This window comes from Nymphaea colorata, chromosome 11 (genome assembly GCF_008831285.2).
Source record: "Nymphaea colorata isolate Beijing-Zhang1983 chromosome 11, ASM883128v2, whole genome shotgun sequence".
In the NCBI taxonomy this organism is placed as follows: Eukaryota; Viridiplantae; Streptophyta; class Magnoliopsida; order Nymphaeales; family Nymphaeaceae; genus Nymphaea; species Nymphaea colorata.
In genome coordinates this window covers 9,323,571-9,344,115 of record NC_045148.1, presented here as the reverse complement: position 1 = coordinate 9,344,115, position 20,545 = coordinate 9,323,571, and the positions used below count along the sequence as shown (strand labels likewise).

The window sequence follows — 20,545 nt, the reverse complement described above, 5'->3', positions numbered from 1 at the left end:
TAGATGGTTTTAAAAGGACACCGGATTTCGGACCTCCATGTAAGTAACCTGTATCCAGATCCAAAGATGGCCTTCGGCGACTGGCACACGGCAACTCCTTTCCAGAAATAGTTGCGAATTAAGTACTAAGCATGCACGGGTTTGGTCTTTGGAACCGAATATGTTGGGAGTTGGATCAGAAGCAAGTCGGGTACACCTAACACGCATATCAGATCCGGTCCAATTGCATCCCCAGCTTGTAAAGTAGGTCGCAGTCCTTCATGACTTCACAAAATATAACAAAAAAGAAAGAGCATCTTAAGATTAAAATGAAAGACAGGGAAAAGCCTACAACTCATAATTCTTTCAAGCAAAATGCCCAAGATTAAAAATTCAATCAGGGTATTTAGATAATCTTAGATTTCAGATCAGAGGTTGATCTGAAACCCATACAGCATGCAACCGAAAACGTGTGATAGTTTACCGCAAATCCGCAGTTAACAAACACGCCCTAAGAGAATAGAAGCAAAGAATGTAAAGGGAACAAAAAAAGGGTCCAATTCAGTGTAGGTAACAACAACAGGAAACCACTTGAGGTCCCAATTGTGGTGCATAATGTAACAACAATGCATAAGATCCTGGGCAAATCTTCCTTCATAATTCATACGGCTAACGTTCATGAACCTTGCAATCGGAGACACGACAGATTTTTCCCATTGGAGCTGCACGATACAAGGCCAAGGAAGTGATTACAGGTACAGCAGGTTAGAAGGTTCCCGCCATTAGATTCTCTCTCTCTCACACACACACACACACACACACACACGCACAAAAGTCATCATCATCACCACCATCATGGATCTTCCTTTTTGACGCCTAGCATCTCAATATTTAGTGTGTACATCCGTTTACCACAAGATTAAAGCAATGGAGAGGCTTTTTCTGGTTGGCAAGGGAGGGATCCTAGTGGGGTTCTGAATGAAAGGACAAATAGACAAGACATGGTACACATACACCTCTTTTTCAGGTCGGCAAGTCTGACACATCTAAAATGATACACCTAAAATACTCGTTTATCTCATAATTGTCAAAAAAGTGGGAGGTTAGAGTTTCAGGAGATTCATTACAGCAGCGCACAGTAAGTGAGAATGGATGCGTTGCTACAAAAATGATTGAACATGTAATAACAGCTTTTCCCAGATCTGGTTTCGCAGCAAGGCAGAGCAGTAACAGAGGATGCAGGAAGAGACTTCTCTTCACAAAATGAATGTGTAAGTGAGAGAGAGAGAGAGATTAGCTGGTGACGCTTAGCCTTGCAAACGTCAGATATCCAGTGTGACCTCGAGATTCGCTAGATGGCCGCACTGTAATTCTACTCGTTCTCTCGCTTATGCTACCACCATCAGAACACTGCCTCTTGCAAGGAAGGGCACTGGCTGTTCCTTTATCATTAGAATAGCCCTCCATCTTGATTTCCTTGACTTCATAGGTCCGCAGGAGTATCTCAAATGTTCGAATATCTGCACCAGATAACAAATTTTAGAAAGGAAATCCATCTGATAGGACCTTTAGTTCAATTAATGGGGAAAAAAAATTGAAGGGAGAACTTAATTGAGGGGTACAGTCGACTAGTTAAAGAGGATCCCGATCAGTAGATAAAAGTTTTGTTCATTGAGTACCATGATCTGATAATGCTAGTACAAAACATTGTGAGTTGATCAGGTTGTTTACTAGGTCAAGATGGTACCACAGGTGAACCTAAACGGAAGACTGTTCTAAGAATAACTAGGCCGTGTGCCATTGAGTTCATGTATGCACACGTGCACCCATGTAGTGGTTAACCATGGACAACTTTTTTACTGGTTTACTTTGATTAGCTGTCAACGAACTCTTCATTCTTTTCTTCCTTTTGCCATTCATATTTCTTTTTGGACGACATAATATCTATGGAAACCTGATTTGAGTGCTCACCAGTGAATTCACATGACCTCAGTGTCTCGCATGCTCGTTGAACTTGCTCAATGCAAGGTGAGAAGGAGCATATGGTTCCATCACATTTCAACGTTTTGCCAGCAGACGGTATGGCCAGCCAAGGTTGTGGAAGGTCAAGAAACACAGCATCTGCCATCTTATAAAACTTCTCTGGAAATCCTTCGCCTTGAATATCGCGGACATCCACAGTGATTAGGTTACTTGATTTGGTCTTCTCAAAATCCTCTCTGCAAAAGAAACGACAATTATAACTATATAAGCTAATCATATATCAAGGTTCGATAATATGCAACATTAAAGATGATTAATTGATTAGATGGATCACTGAAACAGCCACTACTACATTTCAATTTTCACTACATCCAAGCAACCATATATTAACCGTGCAATCATATAAAAGCAAAGTCGAATCATTAACAGGATTGGGATGATATCAGCATTGGTATAAATATCATGCTCAAAGCTGGTTTCTCTAGAGTCTAGACACCATGGGAAAGATTGCTGAAAACCTCAATCTCTAAATGTGACATTGTCAGTTGCATCCTCTTTATGAGCCTGAAATAATATGGGTCAACAATGCTCATTTCTTAGTTAACTCAAGGAAGTAAGCCACTATCTGAAAAAGCGGATTCTCATTCTTCTGTGCCGGTGCACAAAGCAAGCACACTTAGACTGTGATGAGCAATCTTTGGTCTGCCTATCATTGTCCATTAAGGGCCGACTTTGCTAGGCAAGAGGACCACCACTGGGCCAACAGTTTCTAGTTCCTAGGCCATCTACAATTGTTCCTTAGGCAGAAACCTTACACAGTTGTGCAGCCATTGTTTCACCAGCACTCTACACAATGCCTTAGCAAAACTAAGAAAAAATTAGAGTAAACTATTCAACCATCAATTAGCCTCAAGGAAAGTGGATAAGCTCATGAGCCTCCTTACACCAGCAGATGCTAAAACAAAATAATTTCTCAAACAAACTATATATATATATATATATATATATATATATATATATAGAGAGAGAGAGAGAGAGAGAGAGAGGAGTATATCCACCAACAGCAACAAAAACCAGACCTTTTAAATTCTTAAAAATATCTTAAACACATTATGAACAGGCCAACAGATTGATTTTTCTACTATCCAATTCTTGATGTTGTAAGAGCAGTTGATCCTCTAGTAAAAAACAAGAACATTCAAACCCAAAAAATGATTGATTTAATATATGTTTATCATATGAATAAAGTTAAATATACTGCCATAATATAATTTAAAAGTGGTACTCTCGCTGACATAACTTCTGAAGCCATCTGGGATGTACACCTCTGTGCGTGTGTGTGCATATACATGTGCAGGAAGTTATTGCAATAGGCACTAAAAATAGCTCCTCAACAACTCTGAAAGATTATCATGAATGGGCATGAATTTCATGCCCTTTTTCCTTGTACAAATCAGAGAATGACCAGTTCGGAGTTCAAGCGTAAGATTCCCCTGGTTATGGCAACCAATTCAATCAAGTTAACCCACTACGCATCATAAATAGCGAAATGACTACTCAAATGATGGCAACACAACAATATATACTCCAGAGTGAAAAAAAAAAAGCTCAAATTCCATGCCTATGGTTACTAAGAATTTGCAAAACTTTCATCACAAGTACCCTAAAAAGAACAAGTTTGTGACAAACAACCCAACTGTACCTTGCAGAGGAAGCTCGAAGTTCATGAAAATCAAATGTATAGACATGGCCAGATGGAGCGACTGCCCTTGCAAGGGAAGTCGTGAGTGACCCACTACCAGTTCCAGACTCCAGAACCAGACAACCTGGAACAATTTCCAAGTATGATATCACAAAGCTGATATCTGCAATATATAAAATCTGAGTCCTGTGGCTTAAGACTAAAGTCCAGAGCTCCGGAGTAGGAGCTAATAAATACACAAATCCACCCTTCTTGCTCAGTACCTTGGACCCAAAAGGCCTTCCAATCCAGTCAGAATGTTGGAAGACACCAAATCTGTTTTGGAATTCCGAGCCATTTTGCACTTTGATTGCCTTCATGGTATCATACCTCTCATACACAATAACGAGGTCACCATCACAAATTCGCCGATGAAACGAATTCTTACATGCAGGATCCATTAGGAACACGAAAAGGATATTTAAATAATGATTTGGTGTTGAGGGTCCTTCTTCTTCCAAGTATGTACACCTGAGTAATCTGAAAAAATAATGGGGAAAGGTCTAGCCGCTTAGTTATAAGGAAACGAAAGTAATAGCAGTACAATCATGAAGAAAGCTGTTTTCCAACCGACGCGGAAATGGAGATACTGAAACTGTACACATAGTAATGCATAAAAAAGATCTCCAAAACATGTCAAGTTGGATTAAATGCTTGTCACATGTCAAGTTGACACAGTTGTAAGAGATGGACTACTGCTACATCTTTTCGGAGTTGAATATAATGGAGAATCGACATGATGTAAGGTCCTATCCGTCAGCAAGACAAATTTGAAAAACTGAAGCACTTGGCATCATATAATATACGCATTTTCAGGAATCCGAAGTCCCGATGCGATAAGTTCCTGCTTGACGGGAATTGCATGACTTTAAGCTAGGATTAATACTCGGCTACTCCTTCTGGCTTCTAATTCTCAGTTCTCACTTCTTAAGAAGCAATTCCTGGAAGGCTGGGTGGTACTATCGCCCTTCAACTTACCCGACTACCTCAAAACGCGTCAGCGAAAATAAAGAAAAACCTAAAGGAAGAAGCAAAGGCACAGAAGAAGCGAAAAAGACAGCCCTTTCTCAATCTGAAACGGCATTGAAGACAAGATGGAGAAAATCAGGAAAAGAGTAGTTGGCAACTACCACGAAATGCTCCGTTCCCGGCGGACTGCAATAATCTCCGAAGGCGGTCGAGATATACTCAGTCGGAACGGAAGAAACTCTTGCCACGAGCCCACGACTCTCGGCGATTCTCTTCGCCGTAAAACCCCCTTCTTCTTCCTCTCTCGCCTTCGCAAACTACTTCCTGCTCGCAGGGTTTTTGTTTGAGGCTAATTGGCAAAAGCCCCACATCTAATAGAGAATTGCAACGAAGTTCGAGAGACATTGGGGTATTGAAACTGGGGATGTCATGATCCGAATGCACACCCGAATCCAAATGGATTGGGTAACAAAAACGAGTTGCAATGAGCAATGAGCAATAAGGCAATTTTGTATTCAATTCGGTGTCCTAATGAATCCAAATGACAGGGCAATCTTATTCTCCTGTAAATTTTGGATTTGATGTTAATATGATATTTTGGTTTCCAAGAACTTCATCTTCCGTGTTAGGGCTTCAGAGATGTGACTCGCATTTCGATTTAGTTAGGAATGAACGTTGGATCTAATTTTGATGATGGCTCCCTGTGGCAGAGGACATCTAAAGAACTCGGTAGAGGAGGGATAAAGAGATTCTGGGACCTCAACATGATAAGAGATGAGAGGGTGTTTTTCAGGTACCAAGTTGAACATTTCACTCAATCCTTTATTCTTCTTTATAAATAGGATATGAGAACTGAGAAGTCATAAGTGACACACATTTTATTTAGTTTTTATGTTAATAATTTCGTATATTTCATTGCTTTATATATATAAACAATTAAATATATATAAAATTATTAAAAATGAATATCTACAAGAAATAAAGATGCACTGAAATGCAAATAAATCTAGGCATTGAGCTGGACTACCGCTAGATACCTGGTAGTCGGTTTGATTTGGATTCAAAAAAAAAAAAGCCACTGGATCGCTGCTGGATACCTGATACCCAGTTCGATTAGGCTCAAAAAAAGAATGATACCCAGTTCGATTAGGCTCAAAAAAAAAAGAAAACACCAGGCCAAGCCGATAATCCCGATATTTTTTCTAATATTTATTTTATTAATATATATATATTTAATTATATTTATATATATTATTTTATATTAAAACCAAACCTAATCGAACTTGAACTCGGGTTTAAATGCAAATATTTTTGCAACATTGGCACTCAAATTGCAAATCTTCGTCACTCACTTCGCAAAACGTCGATAAAGCGCACAAACAACAAAACCTTGGGGTCAAAATACCAGAAAATTTCTAACACAGCAAAAAAAAAATCCAGCAGGCTACTCCTTCACAGTAACAAACAATTGAAAGCGAAACACAAGCACCTCCGTTTTCAAGAAGAAACAAACAAACCGAAAATAAAATCTGTCAATGGTTCAAGAATCACCACCCGATAATCGACTAGAAGTGCAAAAAACAACAAACAACAATGTGAAGAAACAAAACCCACTGAAACGCACGAAAGCAATGAGATTGCAAGGCAGATTCCACCCAGAATCCAACCGGATCATCAAGAACGCGAGAAAAACAAAGCAGACCCCCTGTTTCCAATCCGATACGGCAGCGAAGAGGAGATCGACAAAACCTCTTCAGTAGAGCCGATTACACGCACCTCAAACTGCGGGATTTCCGATTAGAATCGGAAATACGAAAATAGAAATCCGATCGGAGGCAGAGATGAGCGGAGATGAAAAGGGAAAATCCTCGCGTCGAACTCCATGATCCCCGTCTTCTTCCGCCGTTCCGCTTCTTCCTCCGTCGCCTATCCGAGCAATTCCATGGTGTATTGGTGGGAAATTTGTTGGAGGTCAAATTTAATCAAAAGCCCCTACTTTATCTCGAATTTACGGGAGCGCCATTCTGCCCTGCCCGAGGGGAGGTTCATAAGGTTGAAGTGAAATTACCCTCTTATCCTTCCCCTTCTCTAATTCCGATTGCGTCTCTCGTTTCTAGGATCCCAAACGAGTCGGGTCCGAATCCAATATCCGATGGACTCTGGTCTCCTAAACACATTCCCAGTAACCGTCGAGTTCGGATTCAGTACCAAGATCTGCATCCGAATCGGAATTATTTCTCAGACTAGCTATATGACCATCGCATCAGATTAGTTTAAACTTATCCATATTTGGTACCATATCTATTTCCGTTCCATCACTTACTCATAAATCGTAAAATCAAATCCCGCTAGGAGATTTCGGCACCTCTTTCATGACTTTAATATTTTTTAATTTTTTATGATATTCGAACCTCTGAATTCGAGCAGAATCAACTTCAGATCTAAAAAATATAAAACACAATTAAAATTTTTCAGATCCAAAAAATACATAGCACAATTAAATTTTTTTTATTTTTTTAATAAAAATTTATTTTTTCATTGATCCGAGTGAAGCCATGGTATTCGCATTTTCAGGAATCCGAAGTGCCGATGCGAACTAAAGTTCTTGCTTGAGGGGAATCCAACCGGACTCTGGTCTCCTAACCACGTCGATGGAATGCTACTCGGCTACTCCTTCTGGCTTCTAATTCTCACTTCTTATGAAGCAATTCCTGGTAGGCTAGTTGGCACTGTCGCCCATCCTCTCCAACTTACTCGACTGCTTCAAAACGCGTCGGCGAATGTAAAGAGAAACCTGAAGGAAGAAGTGAGGCAGACAAGAAGCGAAAAAGACGGCCCTTTGTCAATCTGAAACGGCATTGAAGGCAAGATGGAGAAAATCAGGAAAAGAGGAGCCGGTAACTACCACGAAATGCTCCGTTCCCGGCGGACTACAATAATCTCACAAGGCGGTCGAGATATTCTCGGTCGGAACGGAAGAAACTCTTGCCACGAGCCCGCCATTCCCTTCGCCGTAAAGCCCCCTTCTTCTTCCTCTCTCGCCTTCGCAAGCTACTTTCCGTTCGCAGGGTTTTCGTTTCCCGAGGCTAATTAGCAAAAGCCCCACGTCTAATAGAGAATTGCGACGAAGCTCGAGAGACTTTGGGGTATTGAAACTGGGGATGTCATGATCCGATTGCAGAGCCGAATTCAAATAGGTTGGGTAACATAAACAAGTTGCATTGAGCAATAAGGCAATTTTATGTTCGATTCGGTGTCCTATTGAATCCAAATGACAGGATAATCTTGTTCTCCTGTAAATTTTGGATCTGATGTTAATACGATGTTTTGGTTTTCAAGAACTTCATTTTCCGTGTTAGGGCTTCAGAGATGTGAGTCACATTTGGATTTAATTAGGAATGAACTAGTGCTCCCACCAGCCAAAATTTTTGGCTCTGCTAATAATATAAGGTTTGCTTTCAAAGTCTGAAGGTGTTGCAGACTTGCTCACTTGATAGCGAATGAGTGGGGAGATTGGAGTACCTGCTTTCTTTTGTTCCAACAATGTGGCTGCTCCTCGGCAAGCTAAAGCTGAGGTGCCTCCTGAGTCCTGAGGAGGACTTCCAGAGATTCACTCTTGCTCTCATGGCAGCGGCCTAGTAGCAGAAAGTTGAACAGTAACATGGCCACATGCAAGCCGAACACTTCAACATTCGCCGCCATTTGGTTCATGTGGTATTTATAATATTGCTCCAGATTAAAAAGGGAACAATGCAGAAGAAAAATAACTCAAGTCCTAACACGCTAGCACATTGTGGGTGAATATGGATCTGATGGTAAGTGGACAATATCTTTCAAAGAGTATCTGATACCTTTGGCTGTATGGAGACAGAGTGCAGAAGCAATTAGTTTTGAAGTGAAAACAAAAAATTCCCACTTGTTATTTGCAAGGGTGCAGTCGATCTAGAAAGAGAAGACATTTTTCATGTGATAGCATCGGAATTGAAACAAGATATTGCTTGATGCTCCCGTTTTACCACAAGCAGAAACTAGACACTTGATTGCACAATGGATGTGCGCACCAGAGAACATCACAGGCATGAAAGAAACCAAAGCATTTTCCCCAGAAGCAATACATACACTTATTGGTAGTCATTCAGCGGAACAGACAGTAGTCATCATCAATCAAGCTCTGTGCTCAACATAAGACCCTGAAAGCCCAGAAGTCCCGAGCACTGTAACCTGCAAGCAACAAAAAGAGAAAGCAATGAAGGCTGATCATTAACCACACGATCCACATTTTTCATTTTCTGACCGGTTACAGAACAGTTTTGGTAGGATGAAAAGAAGAAGAAATAACTAGCATATGAGTTTTCTAATAGAAGCACAAGATAAAGGCTGAACTATGACAAAATTAAAGGTGGCACTGACTAGCCAACCAGAAAGCACTACACAGCGTATTACAGAGCTTGTCAATAAATCAAATTTTAGCTAAAGTGACTAAGAGGGGGAAAGTCAGCTTCAAATGCTGCCATGGCCCAGTATAGCACTACTAAGAAAAATCAGACGGCAACAAGGCGGCTCTTTAAGAGACATAGGTCGTATTGTGAATATTTGACTGAACTTGCCGACATATGTTATTGCAGTTACGGAGAGAATGGCTAACAAATTTCCGAAGGCCCCTGATTTCAACAGATATCAGATTCATTATGGTGCCTCAACAATCTGACATAGGAATTTTTCTGATTCCTAGTAGGTAACTTTAGAAAGTGGGTTCAACAACAAGTCTGTAAGAAAAATCTGGCTGCCTTTTAGTAGCATAATAGCAGTGACTGGATAATGAGAGTGGCAGAATTTCCATGTCACTATATGAATGCACATGACAGCCCTCAATTGTTATCCTCCCTTAACACTCTCTTTATTAGTAAATACGAAATTAAGCTTCTGTTGTCCGGTTAACAACCTGAACTGAACTCGACATGATGTATCTGAACTTTTTATTACGAGAATAACGGATCTTCTTATGAAATAGGCGCTGATTGAGGATGTTAGCTATAGAAATCAAATCTCTATGTGTTCTGAAGTCGCTCATTTAGTTGTTCGCTTCCTCAAGATGTTTTTGCTCCAAGTTAGAAATGAATAAAGAAATGGACTTGGCACCGCTTACCTGCATAAATGCCATTTTTTATACTTTTGGACCCCTTAAATATCTAGTGAAATTTTTTTCATGCAGTGAAACATCCCTATTAACCATGTACAGGCCTTATTAAGCCACAAATAGCATATTTCAAACTAAAAATAATTTTCTTCCCCTTTTTGACATTTGGATTCAGATTGTCAGGGTCGTCAAGAACTTCGTTTTCTTCTGGTAGCTGCTATTCTCCTCCATTTGATGACATACCACGGTTGGATTCAGATTTTCAGGGTCCTTCAAAAGTTCGTTTTACCAACTAGGTCTCTATGCTCCTCCAGTTGATGACACACTACATGCATGTTGAGTCTTTTGATATATTTGTTGGTAACCTTAGTCAACACAAGTTTCCTGTGATATTCCTGATTTCCAAAATGATGCTGAGGGAGAACATACAGTGCCAAAATTCATTTTATAGGCCGATGAACGAGACAAGGTTGCTGAAAGGAAATGCTAATATATTTTAGGTAAGTGGTATCCCATGATCCAAGGGAACAAGTGACCTATAAAAGCCACGGGAAGATATTCAAAATTATGCAGATTGCATAAAGGACCTTAATCACATGATCTATAAAGCCACCAACTTTAGGTAGATGGGAAAGCATAAAATTTTTCATGCTATGTACACCTTCTTGAATCCTTAAGGAGTTGTTTGGCAACAGTAACACAATCCATATCAACTCTAAGGTTGACTAGGAAAAGTATGAAATAAACCCCTCTGCATTAAACTTAAAATTTTCTGGCAGCAGTTAAGATATCAAAGGTGCAAATTATTCTCAGCAAGAAAGCATCACAGGTGGGTTGAAGCCCATAAACTAGAAATATAACATGACAAATAAGATATTATTACGTGCAAATAAGAAAATCAGTTTATTTAGTTGGATGATGGTTCTACGTGGTTTCATACAGCAGTAACTAAGATGAACTTCTTACAAGTTACAACCAAGTTTTCTTACAAAGGATTCCAAACAGATAAAGTACTTTATTGACCTCAAAGTTTACCAGGATGAGAGAAGGTACATTGTTTTACAGTAACATATGGCATTACCTGGCCATAACAGATACAAGCTAACAAGATAAAGGAAAAGGTCATAAATTTGAAGCAACAATCACATACATATTCAAAATTGCTCATCAATGAGTGGGTTTCATAGCTGAGGTTCAAGGAGTTAATGAAGTTACTTGAGAAGGGACAACAAATTTCAGGTTTGTTAGCAGAATTATATTTCTAAGCTCACAACTGTAATTAGTGTTGTCAATACAGGTATTCCTACAGATGGCCCCTGTAAATATGCCTCTTATACAGAGTTAATATTATATTTTGTAATCATTGACAGAGATTTGCCAAAGAAAAAGTAAATGAAAGGAAGAAATATTGCTAAGTACTGAAAATATCAAAAGGCACCTGAATTACCAACATTAAACAGAAATAACCATTTGTCAGTTAATCCTAGATCATTACCAACGTAATCTTGGTTTAATATGATAAAAAGACCAGACTACCCTTAATAAAGACAAACTATATGTTCATCATTCTGTATTAGCTTCCTCAATTATATCCAGTAATATTAACACATGACTAATTATAGCCAACTAACTAAGTTTGTATGTTAATATTTTAAAATAAATTATCTGATATTTTTTCTATAATGTTAGAAAATTCTAGGAAAACCTAATTGTATTTATAAAGACATTTTTAATGTTCTTTTATAAGGTAAGACCACAACTTTTTAGTTTTTACTGATTTAATAATTAAATTCTCAAAGTTAATCTTATGAATAAACCATAGAAAAAATTAGCTGTGTTTTCAGCAATATGAAAAGGTTATGCATGCTTTCGTTTTTTCCAATTCTTTAGAGATGTTCTTGAAATTTCCCTATTGGAAAAAATATTAGAACTTTTATCATTTACATTTTGTTTAAAAATTTAAACCTCTTTGCATGTTTCTATATGCTTTTATATATCTGTAACAGAATAAAAATTATTATCATAAAGAGGCGCCTTTTATTTATTTATGTGAGTTGTTTCATACTTTAGAATTTTTTTAAAGTATATTTTCCCAAGATATATTAAAACTCATTATTATCAACAAGATTTTGGGTTGCTGAGGTGTAACCAAGATTGTCATCTGTAATAACCTGTGTAGCCCACAAAATGCACCAAAATAAACAACTTAAACAAATGAATCATGAGTTACTGAGTTTCTCCCACTTGGCCTTCCTCTTCTTCCTAAATTTCATAAAGCAGACTTAGAACTTCTCCATGCTCCTAATCCACAATGAGCCCATTGTGCTATGATCCATAGGAAATCTTTCAAGCAGATGCCACTTATGTGTAACGTCTGTAACGTCTATGAGAAATTAGATAAGATGAAGTCCTATTCAGTTTTTCAGTCTTCCAATTTGCTAAGTCGATGACTGCATCCATACTAAAGTGATCACTGAGCTCATAAATTTCTACATGAAAAAGCTAACATTTCTGAATCACAACTCAGATAGAATTTGGCAAAAAAAATCACCTTTCCCCATTCAGAACCAAGGTTGCTGCACCGCATCTTTAAATGTATCATCTTGGTTCCAAGCTCCATTTCTACTTTCTTCTTCAAGTAGGCTTCATCAGTGCCAAAGGCATCCAAGTATGTAACATACCGCTTGTACGCTGCACTAAGAGCATCTCGAAGATCATCTGGCAAAGGCCCAACATTCTGCAAGTAGCCAATAATAAAACAGTCCCAGTGCCTCAGTTTTGCAGCGATAAGTGCCAATCGCCATTAAATTAGTAACGACACACTATCGTAACCTTGACATACCTCACCACTTACACCACTTATATCATCAAGCTCCATCCTTAAAGATACCAAGGTACCACCAAATTGCTCAACTGCCTCTGCTGCACGAAACACATTTGCCAATGCTTCCTGGCCTTGTTTATCATTACTAGCTTTAGCCAACGCATTTTTTGCATCATGAACAACAGCATCTGGAAGCTCATCCCAACTTGCAGCCATTAAATCTTTGAATGGCTGCAATACGTCGGAATCTGTAATCTGGGGCAACTGGCTTATATCAGAACTATATAGGCGAGTGCTGCCAAGTCCCATTGCAAACGGAAGCCTCGACTCTGCAACCAGGCAATGCATCAGAAACCAGAAGTTTTTGCCTTAGAACATGAAATTTTTTACAGGACAGAAAAAGCATGAACAGAAGAGGTCTTATAAATGACCAGACAATGATAATGGATCCACAATCTACTTTCTCTCAGAATTTTCATATTTTAGTTTTAGAAATCCAACTATCAAGCTATTTTTGTGTTTTCCTATGACAAATAGATTGAAGACATATCAGATGCACTCACTTTTCCAGGAATAGGTTAAACATGGATGATGCATAGAATTCATGTGACAAGTGACAAAGGTGGTCATAAGTTTCCATCACTTCTATGACACCATCACTCACCAAACTCTTTTTACAAAGTCCAAACGAATTCTTCAAATAACCTCACCATTATGACCAGGATTAGACCATGAGAACGTTCTTATCCACTTAGTTAGAAGGAAAGAAAGAGAACAAAAGGTAAAGCCCCTTGACCTATCAATACTAAATCTTACGGATGCAAGTTACGTTTTCGTTGCAATTATGTAAACCAGAAGTAGTGCATACAAAGAATAAGATTAGGACCAGAGAGAACCAGATATTGACCATTGACTTCATAGTTTGCTGTAAGAAAAAGAGAAACTTGACTTGAAAGGAGCACAAATTACAAAAGTAAAGAATAAACATCAAATATGGAAAGAAACTTTACCAGAAATACCACGGGATACATGTGATTGAATACCATTTAATGCACCGTAGGAGCTAAATGGAAGAGGCCGATGCGAACGAGAATTACTGATTAACAACCGTGCCACGGACCGTGCCAACATCCTTCCAGCCATCCCTCTGCCAATTTGACACATAATTAGAAACCAACAAAGAGCGTGAACTATGGAATAGGCTTTAGACTCATAATCCAACAGCAAGTCGAGCAAAAACTCGTCCATAAGACCAAAAAGCAAAAGCAATAAACTGAACACCTCAGCAAATCACTCAAACGGAAAAAGCAGCCACAAGCGAAGTGCAATTTTTTCTCGGCCCAAAAAAGCCCAAGTAAGAGTAGCTCTAACTGACCCTTACAAAAAGAAAAAGCAAAAGAGAAAGATATATTACATTTTACAAACAGACTATCAATCAAAACCACAATAAAATCCATTATTCAATGAATAGGCAAGAGGAGGAAGGTCCGTCATCAAACACGTTAACTGTCAACATTTTCAACACATGCTTATCAACCGAAGCGCAGAAAGTTTTGATTTCTAATGAAAAAAACAAGTCGCACAAAAAAACTATAAAAGCATCTTTTCCATATCAACAAGCAAGATCGGAAAACCGCCGATATCTCTACTTCTACGATGAAGAAAACTAAATTTTGCAATTTCCCCTTAGCTAATTCACAAGAACTCTTTGAAGTCGACCTCTCACACAAAAGATAAGCAAGGCGTGCAACCCAAAAACAAGGCGACTTCACCAGAGATCAAACTGCAAGTTACTCTAACTCAAAGAGAAAACAAGAGAAACGAGAAGAACCGCCCGTTCTGTGTCCGACACAGCGACGTTGATGAGATCGACCAAGCTTGGACAAGAGAAATTTGCAAGAACCTCAAAATGAACAAGAGAAGCCAGTGCCGACCTCAAAATGCGAAGTTCCCCAGAAAGAATCGAAATACGCGAACCCGTATAAGATCCGAACTCGATGATCTACGACAACCGAGGGGCGTCCGCGTCACCTAGCAGTGACTTCCTCGCCGCCTTCCGCCCTTCCTCTTCCTCCCCCTCCGTCGCCTCTTGCACGTCCCAGTGGTTCTATTGAAGGGCTTAATTACCCGAAAGTCCCCAAGTTTAGCGGGAAATCCTGATGACGCCGTTCGCATCGCGCCCGGGTTGGGGGCACGGTTCAAGTGAATCCGTTTCTTTTGTTAAATCATGCTCTGGGTTCGGTTTTTCTCCATGAGTTAGAGACATCCGATTCAGTTTGATCTAATCCTATGGCCCGAAAAGACTTTGGAGCCTGTGGGGGAGCACACTGTGCAGTCTCTTATGTATTATTTTATATTAAACAAATATTTTTTAATTTAATCTGGCCGAGCTTTGGCCGGGCTCGGGCTTTTCGAGTCGAGCCAAGCCCGACTCGTTATCGGGCCGGGCCCGGCCCGATACCTAGGCTTAGTTCCTTGGAGTGACACTTATAAGCTCAAGCTTTCACTTAAATTTGAGTTAGATTAATTTACAAATGAATCAAACTTGATTTGAGCTTAACCTAGTTTTGAATCCAGCTTGAATTGGCTCAACTTGTTGTGCAGCCCTAATATATCCTGAATTTGACTAGTTCTATGAAACACCTAATCTCGGTAGATTGCAAGAAATTAACAATCAAGCCAACCCAAATTGGGGTTCTAGTTTTAGAGTTTTGCTTTGATGGGAAAATAACACAGTTTTTCGATCTAGTGTGATATATGTTATAATATTTCATGAATCTGCCCAAGTTCGTTAATAACAAATTGTTACTATTGCCAAACGGTTCCTTAAGAACCTAAATAAACCACCTGGATCTAGGTAGTAGTCATATTCAACTCTTTATATCCAACTTTTACCAAGTATAGGAAGCTCCTTATATATAAATATATATATGTGTGTGTGTCCCATGAGATATAAGTACTTTTAAACGAATGATCCGCCAGTCAATTTTCTGGCTCGGCCACTAGATCGGATTTGAATTGGATTTACTTGTTACCATACCCTTTTGGTGGAGGCTCACGTAGTCCGAATTTGGATTCAAATATAAATGAAAATAATGTCTGAACCTGAACCTGAATTCACAGTCTAAATCCAATTTTTAACTTCAAAATTGAATCCAAATCCGACTTTAAACAAACCCAGATAGCATTGCAATGTATACATGAATTAAGAGTCTGCTTTCAAAATGGATGGATATTAGATGTAGGGTGCTTATTTAAAACTAAATCCGAACCTAAATTAAATCCAACATTTATTAAAAACGTGATATAGTTGTCATAAAGTAAAGAAATATGTCAGTTTCTTTTGCACGATCCACGCCCCTGTAAGCAAAGTAAAGAAATTCGTCACGTTGATGCATGATTTTTCTTGCACCAGTATAGTTAATGACTATAGTGTTCTTAGTTCACACTAAAAAAGAAATTTTTTTGTAAAGACAAAATTGAAAATGAAAAAAATAAAAAAAAACTATGAAAGACTTTTTTTTTTAATAAATTAACAAAATGTCATTCTCTCTTTTTCTTGTAAAGAAGATGCAAGTAGATCAGTCGAGCATGTACCTTTTGTTGACAGACTCGAGTGACTCATGCATCTTATAGAGATATATACGTCATCACTGAATATAATATATGACTTCTCATAGTAAATTCAGTATGAAACAACAAACTTTTTACAGATAATAGTTATTTCATTATTATTTTAAGCTTCTATGAGTGCCACATTAATGATATTTTCACCACTCATTTTCGCTTAGAAGTTGGTAATTTGGTATTTTTGCCCTCGTTTTTATCATGGCCAGCTAACTCATTTCATGATTCTATAGTAACAGCTGACTTAATTACTTTATAATCAGTTCTAAATTAGTCCTTTATTCTGCACACACACACACACACGCACACACACACACACACACAGAGAGAGAGAGAGAGAGAATCAACTACTGAAAACAAATTGTTGTATTAGTGATGCCGAAAATGATTTCCCTGAACTCTTACCAACTTTCATGTAGACGAAGCTGTCTTGAAGAGGACTCAGACTTCATGGTCTTGAGCACAAGATTTTGTTTATCTCATAATTACTCAAGGAAGACATTGAAATCAATCATATGCCTCCGTAGAATGATATATATGTAGAATATACTATAGAAATGCAGGCTTTGCTGTATATTTCAGTTAAGTACTTGTATAATTAAGGTGAGTCAGTAGTCAAATTAAGAATTTCGAAAAATAACATTTTGGCTCCTGTCAAAATTTAAAACTTTAATTCTGGCTCCGCTCTTGTAGTCAGTAGTCAAATTACTTGGATTACTTAGTTCTTTACAAGGACCATAGCATATCTGGCAATTCTAAAGCAAATCAAGTAATGCAATTTTAATTCAAGAAGCTGTACAAGATAGGGTTCTTCCCAAAGAGCCATCAATAGATAGAAGTACATACACAAGGCAGTAGTACATGACTAACTTAAACTACCATGATTTGCATAAACCAGCTAATCTTTTTCACAGATTCCTTAGACATGCACTCGATCATCTCCCCATTCTTGGAGACCCCTTCCATGGTCCATCATCCTCGTTGAGTTTCCCTGACCACTGTCTCCTTTGCCGGAATCTTGACTCCATATTCAATGGCCTACCTGAGAAAATACATAGTACTGTATCTATATAAGTGGTTATTGAAGTAACAGAAGATCTAATCTACCTCATTAAGCAACAAAAACAATATCAGCTTCATTGTCTAGACATGTAAGAATATTACTTTCTAGTTCATATACTTGAGCAGCACAACTGTTCTTGGTAATCACATGATTTAATTAGGTCACCCTTCATCCGCAAAAATTAAGTTCTTTTAACTTGTATTCCTTAGCTGCAAAAAGATTTCCACAGTTAAACTTACATGTGGGTGAGCTTTCTGAATTATAAGTTTGGAAGAATTCCTTGTTTGCCTTCATGAGTTCGTTCCACACTGCAAGCACATCAAATATCAACACGTATAAATATAAACGCATATTTCAAGCTATGAAATTCAACAGATCGATCTCATGAAACCTTGAAAGTGTATGTAAGTACACTAACGCAGATCACTGTGGAATTCAACAGACCGATCTCATGAAATCTTGAAATTAAGTTTATGTAAGTGTGCTAACGCAGATCACTAAATCATATGGTACTGCTACTAACAAAGTTCAACTCCGGTGCTGTCAATCTGGCGTGGATCAGAAGTCACAAGAAGAAGAAGAAGAGAGTCGTGAAACAGAATCCTGGTGAGTGTTCTGACGTAGATCATCGGAAGTCACAGAAAGAATTGAGAGAGAGAGAGAGATCAGCAGTTGCCAAACAGAAACCTAGCAAGTGTTCTCACGTAGATCAGAAGTCACAGGCATTGCTGGGAAGGGAAGAGAGGGATCACCGGTCAAAGTAACCAGCGGTTCAATGCCCGCGTGCCGGGCAAGCGCTTGGACGCAGTCATCGCGGGCCATGCGCAGGATCAAGCACCTCTCTATCAGATGCTGCACCTAAACCACACCACAGAACAAGAAACATCACAAGATCACATTCATGGCTTCCCTCTGCAAATAGATAAACATCACCTCCTATGTATTCTGATAATTAAAGGGCAGTTTCTCAGTACCATTCTGATATAACTGCGAGGTTGGCAACACAGACAAGGTTGCTCTCTGCCCAGACACATCTTCTTCTTTCTTCTTCTTCTTCTTCTTCTGGTTGGCAAAGGTACTACACAAGGTGATCAAAGTAACAAAGGTTTCATGATCAACAGGAGTATTATGTATTTCATTAAATGTCTTCGTGAGATGGGGAAGGAACCCGCTTTTGATTATTTGTAATCTGGTGCTATCCAAGTGGAAGATCAATGGTTCAAGCACATCCAATACTATGGATTCTCCCTCATCCGATTGTGGGGATAAGAGCGTGGCGGCCATGGCGGCCACTTGAGGATGGCCCTACCTCAATTCATGGCCTTTGAATGCTGCTATGGTCCGAAAGAGCCAGGTGACGGGAAGATCCATCTCTTTGACACGTTTCACTCTCAAGTTGGTGTGGGCCCCAGTGCCTGCCTCGATTTGTATAGGTCAAGGTGGGACCCATGTTGTTCATCTTTTAGTCTGTCATACAAAGAATGTCCGACTCCGTCACCTTTGCTCCATCTCATTCTTTTCATTAAAGAAGTATGAGCTGGTTTGAAATCACTTAAAGCCATTTGTTTGCCTCTCATTCGATCCCTGTAATTAATCATTTTAACAAACATTTTTGTTTTGGTTGTGTTTGTTTCACCGCGGATGATATCTCAGAACTGCGATGATAAGATCGGAACCTTTCCCCCTCCTCCTAAATCCGATCATAAATCCATGGTTTTTAATATGTAGCATAGATTTCAAATTTGTGTTATTTAGGTCCTCATTATATTTAAAATGAAGATCTCTCATACCACACTTCTTATGTAGCCTCAGATCTTAGATCCGAGGCTATCAAACGCAACCTCAAAAAATAAAATGGTAAACTAAGGATTTCAAGAGTGGATCTTAGGATTAACTTAAAATTGTTGGTTTGATAAACCAAGGATTTCACTATAAATCATTGGTCACGTCAGATCCACACATGGATCTTTATCAAATACCCTTTTAAAGTCTTAGTCCGAGGATCTAAAATCTTCCACCTCCTTTCAAGTTCTTGCTAGTTAATCAAACGGATTAGAAATTTGAAGTACCAAAATAGTTGTCTGTCTACACAGTGTTTCTTACAAATTGTGGATTCTATCTCGCCATGGATTCATGTTTAGACAGTATATATATCTCATAAAGTGTGGATTTTGGTACTTAATTTCTTTTTCTTTAAAAGCATTGAACCATTGACACTTTGTTTCTGTAATTGGTGGGAGAGTGACCGAACATACTAATTCGATCTCAGTATATCAGAAAATAGCTAACGCTCAGCGAGATGATTTCAAAAAGATCGGTGCAGATATTGGCGCATTCAGACTATTCAACTGCTGCATGTTCAAGAAAAGGGAAATATAGCTACTGGTGGTTGCAGAGATCTTCATTACAGACAATGAAAAATGGACGCAACTATGAAGAAGTTGAAATTTCTTTTATACATTTCCAAGGTACGTGACTCAAGGAAAGCAGTTAGGACGCCCTGACTGTTTCAGTCTAAATAAATGGAAAAAAGAATCGTGGAATAAAGCAACCCCGCGGTAGGAGCGGGATTTATTTTTCCACGAAAATTAATGTTAAGGTGAGAAAAATTCTCTCGGTAATCTTGTTGAGCATCAACTATTTCTCTCTCTCTCTCTCTCTTTAACCATGTTGTTTGCTGCTCTCACGCAACAAAACTTGTAATGTTCCGTTCATAATGTCTTAGACGGAAAAAGTCTGTGAAAATTGAATAAACGAGGCTTAAGTTGAAGGGACATATAATTAAACGTCATACTGCATATTGAGGGTATAATGATTTATTTATGTGTATATTTAATTGAATGTTGCACCTGCATGTGCGTGTATATAAGTGGTGGGTAATACATTCACTACAAATATCTCTCTCTATGCATGTGCACATGCATATTCATGCACTTGAAGTCCACAAATTCATGCAGGCTGTGGACAATACAACCTCTCTCTCTCTCTCTCTGTCTCTTTGGGACGCGGCAGCAAGTTGCTTCAATTGGAAGTATTATAACGGCAGATGTGTAGACTTTTGTTTCTGACTAGCTCTCTCTCTCTCTCTCTTTCTCCTCCTCTTCTTGCTTTGTTCTAGTTCTAGTTGATGTTATTCATATTTTTTGTTTATTTTCTTTGCTAATTTTTATCTTATGCCATTTTTATCTCTTCATATTGGTGACGCCTTGTCACCATACTTTG

General features: G+C 38.7%; 3 protein-coding genes across 7 annotated transcripts; all 3 read right to left on the bottom strand.

The window, feature by feature from the left end:
- Positions 1–814: 814 nt before the first annotated feature.
- Positions 815–8,086, bottom strand: LOC116263857 (uncharacterized). Of its 2 annotated transcripts, none has more exons than XM_031643656.2 (4): positions 7,578–8,086; positions 3,665–4,183; positions 1,951–2,198; positions 815–1,499 (listed from the first exon to the last, which is right to left on the bottom strand). In XM_031643656.2, exons 2-4 carry the CDS (start codon positions 4,102–4,104, stop codon positions 1,273–1,275), a joined length of 915 nt encoding a protein of 304 aa, XP_031499516.1. In that variant the 5' UTR covers positions 4,105–4,183; positions 7,578–8,086; the 3' UTR covers positions 815–1,272. The 2 variants fall into 2 exon arrangements, with proteins under 2 accessions (XP_031499516.1, XP_031499515.1); XM_031643655.2 differs by lacking the exon at positions 7,578–8,086 and adding an exon at positions 4,834–5,128.
- Positions 8,087–8,568: 482 nt separating this feature from the next.
- LOC116263526 (succinate dehydrogenase subunit 5, mitochondrial) lies at positions 8,569–14,735 on the bottom strand. Its single transcript, XM_031643265.2, has 5 exons — positions 14,568–14,735; positions 13,644–13,780; positions 12,652–12,962; positions 12,361–12,546; positions 8,569–8,893 (listed from the first exon to the last, which is right to left on the bottom strand). The coding sequence occupies exons 2-5, from the start codon at positions 13,774–13,776 to the stop codon at positions 8,837–8,839; spliced, it is 687 nt and encodes a 228-aa protein (XP_031499125.1). The 5' UTR covers positions 13,777–13,780; positions 14,568–14,735; the 3' UTR covers positions 8,569–8,836.
- Positions 14,736–16,999: 2,264 nt separating this feature from the next.
- On the bottom strand, positions 17,000–18,511 carry LOC116264616 (uncharacterized). Of its 4 annotated transcripts, none has more exons than XM_031644938.2 (4): positions 18,298–18,511; positions 18,028–18,181; positions 17,563–17,631; positions 17,000–17,320 (listed from the first exon to the last, which is right to left on the bottom strand). In XM_031644938.2, exons 1-4 carry the CDS (start codon positions 18,355–18,357, stop codon positions 17,196–17,198), a joined length of 408 nt encoding a protein of 135 aa, XP_031500798.1. In that variant the 5' UTR covers positions 18,358–18,511; the 3' UTR covers positions 17,000–17,195. The 4 variants fall into 4 exon arrangements, with proteins under 4 accessions (XP_031500798.1, XP_031500799.1, XP_031500801.1 ...); XM_031644939.2 differs by having other exon boundaries at positions 17,004–17,302; positions 18,298–18,506; XM_031644941.2 differs by having other exon boundaries at positions 17,004–17,320; positions 18,076–18,181; positions 18,298–18,505.
- Positions 18,512–20,545: the final 2,034 nt, after the last annotated feature.

Excerpts from the sequence above, each read along its gene's own strand:
- LOC116263857 (XM_031643656.2), bottom strand. The coding sequence starts at position 4,104 with ATGGATCCTGCATGTAAGAATTCGTTTCATCGGCGAATTTGTGATGGT. Across the intron at positions 2,199-3,664 it reads CTTCGAGCTTCCTCTGCAAG|AGAGGATTTTGAGAAGACCA; the intron begins GTACAGTTGGGT and ends TTTCTTTTGCAG. Across the intron at positions 1,500-1,950 it reads GAGGTCATGTGAATTCACTG|ATATTCGAACATTTGAGATA; the intron begins GTGAGCACTCAA and ends TATCTGGTGCAG.
- LOC116263526 (XM_031643265.2), bottom strand. The coding sequence starts at position 13,776 with ATGGCTGGAAGGATGTTGGCACGGTCCGTGGCACGGTTGTTAATCAGT. Across the intron at positions 12,547-12,651 it reads TAAGTGGTGTAAGTGGTGAG|AATGTTGGGCCTTTGCCAGA; the intron begins GTATGTCAAGGT and ends GGCTACTTGCAG. Across the intron at positions 8,894-12,360 it reads TTGGTTCTGAATGGGGAAAG|GTTACAGTGCTCGGGACTTC; the intron begins GTGATTTTTTTT and ends TGTTGCTTGCAG.
- LOC116264616 (XM_031644938.2), bottom strand. The coding sequence starts at position 18,357 with ATGTGTCTGGGCAGAGAGCAACCTTGTCTGTGTTGCCAACCTCGCAGT. Across the intron at positions 17,632-18,027 it reads GCCTGTGACTTCTGATCTAC|TGTGGAACGAACTCATGAAG; the intron begins GTGAGAACACTT and ends ATGTGCTTGCAG. Across the intron at positions 17,321-17,562 it reads TTCAGAAAGCTCACCCACAT|TACTATGTATTTTCTCAGGT; the intron begins GTAAGTTTAACT and ends ATATAGATACAG.